The 10,841-nt window shown below is 49.3% G+C and overlaps 1 protein-coding gene across 5 annotated transcripts in view; it reads right to left on the reverse strand.

The window, feature by feature from the left end:
• COP1 (COP1 E3 ubiquitin ligase) overlaps window positions 1-2,538 on the reverse strand; it is a 131,145-nt gene extending 128,607 nt beyond the window's left edge. For 2 of the 5 annotated variants that reach the window (XR_010373388.1, XR_010373387.1), the window contains exon 1: window positions 1,990-2,538. Coding sequence is in view for 1 of the 5 variants with exons in the window: in XM_064454445.1 (XP_064310515.1) it covers window positions 1,990-2,345 (356 nt within the window). In the remaining 4 variants the exon portion in view is untranslated. The remainder of the gene's footprint in view (window positions 1-1,989) is intronic. The other 3 variants (XR_010373386.1, XR_010373385.1, XM_064454445.1) reach the window with 2 other exon arrangements.
• Between the last annotated feature and the right edge of the window lie 8,303 nt (window positions 2,539-10,841).

The raw sequence follows: 10,841 nt of genomic DNA on the forward strand, positions 1-10,841 counted from the left end.
GCTAGTCTCAATATAAGCAGGAACAAGCCCACTGAAATACACAGCAGTGAAGAATCCAGGTCAGTTAACTCTAATCACTGTATGCTCTTAAAGCTTCTGACCTGCACTTCAATATGTCCAACGTGGCTCTTATAAACATCAAGCAAAGGGGGACAAAAAAGGTATTTTGCCCCAATTAATTAAAAAATTACTCAATTTTTTCTTCTCACTTTTTCAGCCAGCAGCGCTCCTCAATGAGGAGAAACAGCTAATTACATGTTCTCCTTGAAGCATGCACAGTCCTTACCTGCAGAAAAAAAAAAAAGAACCAAGAAACTCAGCTTTTTGAACTGCCTTGAAATACTTCAACTGGCCTACAAACTTCTTACAAGTGTAATTTCCCTTCAAACACCTATGACAGACAGCAAAATGGGAAATGACAGCTGACTAGAAAGGGACAGGGAGCAATGGTCACAGACCACTACTGCCAGAGTGTAACTGCAGAGGGAACAAAGGGTCACAGGCATTTGCAATCAAGTTATCCCCCATGACCAACAGCAACACAGCCATCTCCCACACCAAATGCCCTTAAATCCACCTAACATTGCCTAGAGCCTTCAACCAGAGCAGGACATCAGCTGATTACAGCTGTGCTCTCATCCCAATTCTGCTACTAAGCAAATGACTACTTAAGTAATAAGCAGTAATTTTTTATTATTATTCTTTATTACTAGTAAGAAGTACCTACTGTTTTTTCTGCCACTAACTTTTTAGCAGCTTCAGGTTCTTACTTCAGTAGCAAGGATATTTCCTATCTGCTCTGCTAGACAGTTTACAGAGCTGTAAAATCAAGTCTACAGTTTTTGAGGCAATGCTTGCCCTGTCGAGATGCCAAACATCCAACCCTCAGCTATAAGTCAGAGCTGTCAGACAAAGTCATCTTGGGAGCTATGCCCCATTTCTCTTCCTCTTTTTTTTTTACTATTTCTTTCTGATACATGACTTCCCTACAACTCAAGCTTCTTTCCAGTACCTCCTGTTTGTCTCTCTCAGATGCAAACAGTTCGCCCTACTTTCTGTTCTCACATTTCAGTACATCCAACCAGCTATAAAAATCAAACGTACTCCTTATGTTAGGAAGCTTGAAACCCATTAGCAATGGGCTCTCTTTAAAACTGCAAATTACCAGCAGTTCTCAAACCACACATTGCAGCGGGCCTTGGTCTACCACTTCTGCTAGAAGTATATTTCCAGCTACAAGCTGCAGCTTTGGCCGAACATTAGAAGGACAGCATCTGTACAGCTTCAAGAAAAATCTTTATCCCATCATCACTAAAATTCTCCACTCATCTGGTTTCAGGTGCCAGACTGACACAAACCTTATTGCTCTTTCAAACTAGCCAGCCCTTCCCAGCAAGGGAGGCAAAGCTGCACTGGCTTGGCTGGATCTATCAACCACCACGAGACTCCTCAGATCCCCATCTGAAGGGCCACAAAATCCTCCAGTGGCTCGTCTTCCAGAGGTCAGAGCGGGGCAGCGCCAAAGGTCCCGAGGGGCCATCTCACCCACAGGAGGCCAGAGCCCCTCCAGCCTCTGCTGAGGCTATGCTGCCCAGGAAAACAGGACATCTGCTTGTGATGTCAACACGTCATGAGAGCTGCGGGTCCTTTCCAGTAAGCTGGACTGCTCCAGAGCATACCCAAGGAGGAACATGCCGGGAATAACCTGATTTTGCTTAAAAACAGAGAGGGTGAAAGCAACGCTGCTACGCAGGGCCAAAAAGCAAGCATATAGGTACAAGGGGGAGGGGGGAGAAACCCCAAAGCCGTAATTTCTCGAGAGCCATTAGTCGCGCAAACGCCTCTTCCCCCTCAGAGAGCCCCTGAGGTGCCGCTGCCGGCTGCTCCGTCCGCCCGCCGGTATTTTACACCCCCCGGGCTCCCCACCGGCATGGCGGCGCTCCGGCTTCCCTCAGCGGGGTAGCGGTTATCGCGATATATCGCGCTCACCAAACGAAGTCGTTGCTCTTGTCCTCGTATGAGTTGATGAGCCCGTTGCAGAGCGGGGTGAGCAGCGGCCTCTTCCTGCTGCTGCCGCCGCCGCCCGCGCCGCTACCGCCGCCTCCCGCAGAGGAGCCACCGCCGCCGCTGCCGGGCCGCGCCGCCGCCGCCAGCCGGGCTAGCCCTGCGCCCGAGCCCGACACGGCGGCCGCCACCAGCACAGGCCGCGCCGCCGCGCCGCCTGAGGAGGACGAGCCCGGCGCCATGGCCGCCGAAGAAGAGGAGGAGGAGGAGGAGGAAGAGGAGGAGGCCGGGGTGGCGGCGGGCGGCGCGGCGGGGTGCGGCGGCGGGCGGCTGCCCGACATGCCGAGGCCGGGCCGGGGGGAGCGGGGCCGACGGCGGAGCGGCCTCAGCGCATCCCCTCCGCGCGCGCGCGGCGCCCCAGGAACAATAAAGTTCGTTCAACCAAAAAAAAAAAAAAAAAAAAGAAAAAGAAAAAACCCCCGCCCGCGCGTCCCCGGCCCGGCGCTTGTTCAAGCTTTATTGACAGGCGGACAGCCCGCCGCGCATGCGCGGCGCGGGGCCGGGCCCGGCGCCCCCGGGGCGGCCTGGGCGGGGCTCTGCCGCTCGGGCGGTGCCGACGCGCTGCCTCAGGGCGGGCGCTCGGTGGTGCCGCCGGGCCTGGGTGACGGGCGAACCCCGCTGTTGCTGTAAGCGAGGAGACGTTCCCCCCCCGACACGGCACCTCCATCAGAGAGTGCGGCAACTGTGGGGAGGAGGGCTGCCGCGCTCTCTCCCTCAGAGACCGTCGCTGGCCACCCGCCTCTCAGCGCCGCAGAGGGTGTCCCGTGAGGGGCAGGGCAGATCTGCCTTTCACAGGGTGCTCTCACCTGCAGTTACCACCTTGCCCCCCCAGAGCAACTCTGCGCCTGCTGAGCTTTACCCCAAGTGTCGCAGGTTGTCCAGCCCCACAGAAAGGCGTCCAGTAATGAGTTACCCGGTTTTGCCGGGCTTGAGCCCGCTCTTCGCTGCCTGGCCAGGTGGGAATCCCACCAACCAGGCCCACGCGGTGTTCCCATTTCCCTAAAGTAGCCCATGATTTTACAGAAGCAAGGGCAGACTGCCTCCTGCATAAGTTAATGAACAAGCCATTAACGAATGATGCCCCAAAGATGTTTGGGGTGTTAAGGGAAATGTTGCCCCCAGACCCAGACTTTTGCAAGCCAAACTGAAGGGTTTGTGAAATACCATGCTTGCCAACTTCTCAGCTCTGCCAGAACTCTGAGGAGAGTTGCCTTTCATTTCTCTTCCAACAACCTATAGACACGTATGCTTTGTGTTGAGTAACTGTATTGTCTGCAGTCAGCTTTACCTATCCAGGGTTAAAGAAGCAGCTGGTGAAACTCCAGGGCATTCCCCGAGGATGGTAATCCTAAACCCAGGTATGGGAAAACGCCCAAAGAGATCAGCTCTGCAACACTCCTCCCAGTACAGACAGCAGAATGAGCCTTCAGTGGGTTGTAAAACCAGTATGAGAGCTGGTAAAACTGGTCTGAGAGAAAAAGAGGTGGCTTCAGGTAGGCAGTGTTGGTCAAGAGACCTCTCTGGCATGCAGCAGGGTGGCAGGGACGCTGCATCACAAATGTCTCAAAGGGAGCACAGTGAAACACAGTTCTTGATTTACTCCGGAGATGCTGCTGCACATGAAGAGCTGAGGAGTGCTCTTCCTGACCTCCCCTCTCAGCTGTATTTGAATACCATTGGGTATTTTCCTGTGTCTTTACCCCCAATGTTGAAAAAAACCCCAAAGACAGTCAAGAAAACCCAAACTGTCTCTCTGAGGAATGTTAGTGTGTAAATGTCAATCAGTGGACTGGTGCAAGCTAGGAAATTCAAACCCAGCTTCTTTCTGAGATCCAGGTCTTACCCTTACGAGCTGACATGTGCCATTGTAGTCACTCCCATGATTCAACTCTGTTGCTGTTATGAAGTTTCCTTTTTATAGTTTTGGGGGTTCTTTTTGGTGTTTTGATTTGCGGTTTCTTTTAGCCATTGCATTCTATAAATAGCCTTCTGACTGGCAGTTCTCAGGACTAATTCCATAAAGACATTGAAACACATCAATTCCCCCTGCTTTCAGTAGGAGCAAAAGAGAAGTGCCTAAATACCTTTCTTTGAGCCTGGCTGTTGATGTCTCTGTGCTTCATATTCCCTTTTGCTAGGAAAAAGGAAAGCATTGTTTCCTTGTCTTCCAGAGGGATCAAAAGCTTTATGGATGGGTATCTGCAATGGACTTCTAGGTTTCCAAAGGAAGAACAAAGTAGTAGTAAGCAGTAGTACTGGCAGTAGTATTGGCAATATCTACATGCTTTATGCATACTGAAATATTGGCTGATCGTTGGAAAGTCTTTCTACTCTTTGATGCCATTACTGACTGTGCTCCAGGGAGGAAAAATGACACTGGTAAAAGCTGTTAAAGATCAAATATATGCCCACTTATGCCTATATGTAACTGGCCTTCACAACAACACCTCCACCCACAGGCCTGACAGTGTGTGTGGCACCCAGCACCTTCAGCACTGAAGGACTGACTCCCTAATACCTGAGCTTCAGGATATCATTACAAGCTCTTGGAGACCCTCAACGCAAAGACCTTCTCTTCACCGCCCTGATGAATACTGAACAGCCTCTGGCTTCTTGAGACATTTCTTTCCTGGGGTTACCTTACATTACCTGTTCCAAGGTCAATGTCTGCAGCCTAAGGGAAGATTATGTGCTACTTCCCAGAGATGCCTGTGCATTGTACCATGATAAAGGACATGGATAAAATGTTTTAAAAGTTCACTGCAGCTGGAGCAGTGGTGCATCAGTTATCTTCAAGTCTCTGTGAGTACGAAATGAGCTCTAAGAAGAAATTTACTACAATCCAAGTATTGACAGTGCTGTTATTAGACTCAGTGGCAGGGGTACAAGAGTGAAACAGGATAGATCAGCTGTAAGTGGTTTTCCTTTGTCTCCTCCAGCCAGCAGCACGACAGATGCTTGGCACCGCCTCAGGACTGGGATCCCATATTGAAGCACAACTTGTGCTGTGTTCAGGAGAGAGGGGAGAGTCCTGGCATGGGGATGCCTTCATACTCATGTAGCACACTCTTCCTAGGGTCCCGTTCAGGTTCAAACCTGCCCCCAAAGGATTGTTTGTCTTTCCTTGCTTAATCTGGGTATTACCCTTGTATCTTGTCTTAAAGGAGATATTATGCCTCTCTGCTTTCAAAGGTATGTGGAGCACAGCAAGCCAAGCACCTACCCAGTCAGTAAGCACAACCTGTCCCTGACTGGCCTGAAACTTAGGCTGAAAGCAAATCAGTTACTCTGGGATAAGTTGTCTCCAGCTATAGCCCTTAGTGATTACTTTATACAATGGAACTGCTATTTCTGACACATGTACATTTTGGAAGACTAGCAGTAGGAATCTGCTGTTACTTTCTGTATTTTCCAGCCTCCCAAGCCACTCACTGACCATGGCCCGAACAGCAAAGTGCCAGTTCTGATCCTGTGTGAGGAGGGATGACGCATTAACCCTGACATTAAAGGAGGGGGCAGACAAGTACTGTCTATAGATGAATGAACCTTAATAGCCATATAGGTTCTGCTCTTCTGGGTACATAAATCCTACTTATTATAAGCCCTGAATCTGTGACTTTTATGACTGCAGCTCCATTTACCTGTGCAACAGGCAGTTGCAGCTGTGACGCCCAGCGGCAGCACAGCTGCAGAAATCATTAAGGACGCTCCGCATGGATCACCATGCAGGGAGACTGAATTCTTCCATGCAGAGTGACGTGTGGGAGAGAAGTCCGGGGGAAGTGACAGTTGCCTCCCAGGCTCTGCTCCTGACTGCCGGTGACTCATTAGGAAAATGACTTCTGCTTCCTTTTCTGAGCCTGTTGCTGCCACCTAATTTCCACTGGGTCTGTTAGTTTGTTCAGAAGCACAGCAACCCCTGCTAGGAACTGTCACCCTGGCTTGGGAATTGCTGCTCCAGAGGTCATCAGAGAGCTTTATTAATAATCATTGCATTAACATCCCAACTAGCCAGTGACAGAAATGCCATTTCTCCCATTTTATACCTGAGAAAAATGAAGCATAGACACATTCATCACTTGGTTACAGACTCAATGGGAGTTCTTAATGCTCCATAAATCTGAAAATTAGGCTGTCAGCAGCTTCTCCTAAAGCTAACCTGCAGCAAAGCTATCCAGGAGACCCAGTTCCTACCCATCAGGTACACTTCCTCCCCAGTTTACTGCAAGAAACCTGGACACATCTCTCCAAACTTCACTTCCTGCAGACAGACACAGAGAGACGTGGAAATCTGGAGGGCATGGCCAGAAGGCAGCAGCACCCACGGAACAGAGCTCAGCACTCCCTGCCCACAGCAGACATCTCTGCAGGGCAGCAGTACCTGCTTGGTGCCTGCAGAGGGGAGAGCCCTCCAGGATGGGGCACGATGCACTTAATCACTGTGTTTTGCAAAGGGCTAGGAACAAATTGCTCTAACACCAACTCAGATATGTGTCTGATCACCTGAAGCTTGACTGTGAAAGAATATTTAGTTGTTAAAACATACAATTTAGGTTAAGTCAGGCTGCTTGGGATATGAGTACAGCAGGAACTGTGGAGGACCTGGCTGGTTGATTGGTTGGTTTTTTCTTTTTAATTACTTTTCTAGTTTAATAGTGCAGAAGCAAGTAGTGCTCGGAGGGAGGATGCTTAGCAACATCTGTTATAGTTAGGATTATACACCATTATTTTAAAAAGGATTTTTTCAATGCTTTACAACAACACCTTTGCCACTCCCAGATAGAATTTCATGCATCAGCCTATCTCCAAACTGGTGTAGAGATTTTGAGCAAAAGTTGTTTAACCATTTTCAGAAATGAAGAATCAGCAAAATAAGATATTAACATTTACTGCTGTGTTTAAAAAGCTCTGATCCTTTAAAGGAAAAATAAAAGAGTATCTGGGAGAAGCATCATCTTTATACTGTGAACTGCATTACACTGTGATTCAGGTCTCCTGAAGAGGCATTTCACCTGACTGAACTAAAATGAGGTTAAAATCATTTGGTGATTCTTCTGTAATACTGAAATACTGTCTCCAAAGTTGCCAGGCACTACAGAGGTGCAAAGAGAAATGCACATGCAACCACAGTTTCAATGTGTGTGCATTCAAGCAAAGCAACAGGGGAGGCTGGTGTCGTTTCTGACCTACACAAGCAGAAATATCTGATTCACTGTGCAGAATTATGAAATTCCCTTTACAGAGGAAAGGAAAAAAGATACCATCTTGTTATTAAACACCACACTAATGCATATGCCTAGGGGTAGAGTGAAGCTTCCCTTATAGCACATCCTTTCCGTCTGAGAGTCTTTGACCTTGTATTCAAAGAGTGGGCTTTCTAGGCAAATATTAACTAAACCCTCTGCTTGGCATAAGCAAGTCTGGAAACGGTTTCTCTATCATGCAGGCTTGGCCCACCCTCAGTGTGTGCAACCCCAGGTCTGTCTCAGGGCACTGCAGCACTGCCAAAGCTCACTGGTTGTCATGCAGTGCAGTGGCAGGGCTCAATCATTCCTTACCTGGCATACCTGCTCCCATCAACACCCCCAAATCCATCTGTCCAGGGTGATTTCTTTTGTACAAAATATGATTGATGCTGATGTAGTTTATGTGTCCTTATAGTATGGAACAAGTCTATTTAGCGGCTTGCAGTTGTTTTTTTGAGTGTTAGCATGTGCTGCTATTGCCTGTGAACTCCCTCTATTACGCTATGGATGGCAAAAGTAATTTGTCTTTAGTGTTGCCACCTGTTAGGGTTCACTGAGTGGCTTGCAAGAGTTGATGTTTTCTTGTAGCCCCAGCTGCCTAGATCTGGTGTTTGCTTGAGCCATGTTGCTCTGCAGCATTTTTAGGGAAGTGTGTGCCAGGCCCTGTGGTTATAGGGGGAGACTGGAAAAAAGTGAGCTGTAAGATTTCAAAAAATCAGGAAGTGAAACACCTAAAGAGAAATCTATTTCAAATCTCAGTATTTTCAAGCCTGTTGAATGACCATATTAGGGTTGAGTGGCCTGAATATTTTCCAGTCCACTTTCATTCATTGGGGTTGATTTTCCTGGTGCAGACCAATGGATTTTGAAAAATTTACCCTTCTACAGAAGGCAGCTACCAACGAGGGCATTTCAGGGAGTTATCCACTGACCTACTGATGGTTTCCAGCCTGGGAAATTTCACGCTGCCCTGTTGCCTCTGCCAGACATGAACTCTGCCTGCACAAATGAGCTTTTCCATTAGTCTGTCTGCTATTCTTCATTGCCCAAATCAAACTCATGCTGGGCACAAGGAAATGTCTGATGCATCTCCTCCTCCAAGTAGGAAGTAAAATGATATCTCTGCTGGTTATCTGGTGAGAAAAATTATCCTAAGGCGTTTGGAGTTGGCAGATAAAAGTTTGGGATCCTATCTTGGGATTCCCTGTTGCTGTCTGAACCAACCTGTCTACCTGTGTTTGAGCTGCTCTCCCTGACAGGTACATACCAGTCCTGCCCTCTGCTTGCTGCTTTGCCCAGCTAGAGTGGGCTCTGCTCTTCTGCATCACCTCTGTCACCTGCAGCCCAGGAAGACTCAATGTGATGCTGTCTTGTTGTTCACTGCTCAGGTCCAACATGGATCCTTCATGATTAAAAAGATATAAAGCCTGCTCTCATCCCTCCCTGCACATGCAGACAGGGAAATGCAGTGTGATGCCCAGTCTGGATGCAAGGAACTACACAGGAACTTCAGCACCTAAAGTCCTCACCACCCCTGGCACTCACTGACTGATCTAAACTGCTGACATCCTAAACCAGACGAGTCTCCTTTTCATTTTTACTACCCCCTATACATTTCTTCTTCTCCTGGTCCAACCCTGGAGTCCTGAAACATGTGTGTGTGACTGTCTCCAGGCTGTGCAACCTCTGTGCTTGTATGGCTGTTCTTCTCCTTCAATCTGAAAAAGAGGAGAAAGATTGGCAGATCTCAATCCTGTTTCCTCCTGTATGAACATGGAGAGGAGCAAGGTCCTTGCTTAGTGCCTGCTTTGGAAGCAGATTCCTGTAAAGAGCAAGGAGCCAACAGCTCTGCCACTGTAGTGGCAGGGTCTGACCCTCAGCAGAGAAATAGGGGAGAGGCAGGAAAAAGGTGGGGGGGTATTAAGGTCTTCCCCTGCATGCAGTACCATGGCAGCTGCCAGGTCTCTGAAGGTACCAAAAAGCCTTGATAGCCTTGAGCAGCCTCATCTGGGATCTCCATCCATGCACCTTCTGGACATTGGCCAAAGAGCTGTAATTACGCTCAGGCTTGGGCTTATCCCCTTGCTTGGGATGCAATGGTGCCTATCACTAGTCCTATCTTCTGGCTGGACCTGGTGCCTGTCCTGTAGGTAGCTCGTCTTTAGTCCTGCCTCTATTATCATCTTCTGTTGCCCCTGGATAGACCCAGGAACTGTCTCCTTTGCTGTGTCTGGGAGTGTTGATGGACCCTGTTACCAGCACCCAGCCCTGCCTGCTGTGTTCAGGTCCCCTGGGGCTGCACCCTTGTTGGTAGGCATCCTGCTGGGCTTGGGTCACCCTTGGCTCCTGGCTGGTCCACCTGCATGAGGTAGTCTTCTGCTCCCTGACGTTAGTAGATGCAGATGTGGCTGTGCCCTGCCTGCTTCCTCTTTGCTAATCTGGGTGGATGGCAGGTTGCAGGGTTAGTGCTGCAAGGACAAGCCTCCTCTCCCTCCCCTCCAAAAAGAGAAAAAGGGTCAGCTGCTGGATTTGGGTAAGCTGGAGGATGACTGGCAGAAACTGCTTGTTTTTCTTCATGTTCCTCAGTTTCTTTTTTTAAACTAGGACTTTAAAAAGTATTTTGTGATCTTCTTGCCCTCTTTGAGCTGCTTCAGCACGCCTGCACTGCCTTGTTTACCCTCTGCCAGCCCCTGTTGTGCCAACCCTGCTTGGGTCAGGGCATGACTTGAGCTGCCATGGCCAATGGAATGCCTGGAGAAGCTGCCTTCACTGGGACAACCTTCAGCCCAGGAGCTGAGGATGCCTTCATGGCAGCAGCACTCTGAAATGCTTTACTAGCACCAGGGGGTGCAGCTGGAGATAGGGAAATTCCCAGACCCCAGGGGAGACGATGGGTTTGGGAGAGACCTGCTGCTTTTCACTACCAGCGCTTACCATCAGAGGGCAAGCTCAGTCCAGGCAAAGATGCTCCATATCCGGTTACTGCAGCCTGCTGCTTCCCAGACCCATCTCTGCCAGGGCTGCTGCTGTCAGGTGATGACAAAGGAAAGGGAGGGCGTTTACCATACCTCTCACTGGGGACAGATCCAGCTTCTCATCTCCGTCTGTTGCCAGGAAGGGCTCTGCTCCCTGGTTCCCCCGAGAGCAAATCTTGCTTTGCAGAAACACCCCAGCCTGCAGCGAGTGGCAAGGATGATGCTGTGAGCTCCAAGTCAGTTCAGTTCAGTACAGAAGACATTCCCAGAAAGCAGCAGGTTTGTGCTTTAGCATCCCAAATACAATATAACCTTTCCCACACTCTCGTCCTCCAGCAGAAATTGTATTTATGGATGAGAATAAACTTCGAGCAGCATGTGGAAAAGTTGTGCTGGCTGGTGCATCCTTTCTATCCAGCATCTTGTTGTCCTCCAGAGCCGCCAGTAAGTGTGGCTGCACAGCCCCAGCAAAACTAGGGGCATTAAAGTAACCCCTCTGGGAGTGGTGCCCCTCAAGTGCTTCAGATGCATCGTAGAGGAGCGAAGAAAACTGCTT

Source organism: Phalacrocorax carbo, chromosome 6 (genome assembly GCF_963921805.1).
Source record: "Phalacrocorax carbo chromosome 6, bPhaCar2.1, whole genome shotgun sequence".
NCBI classification, from domain to species: domain Eukaryota; kingdom Metazoa; phylum Chordata; class Aves; order Suliformes; family Phalacrocoracidae; genus Phalacrocorax; species Phalacrocorax carbo.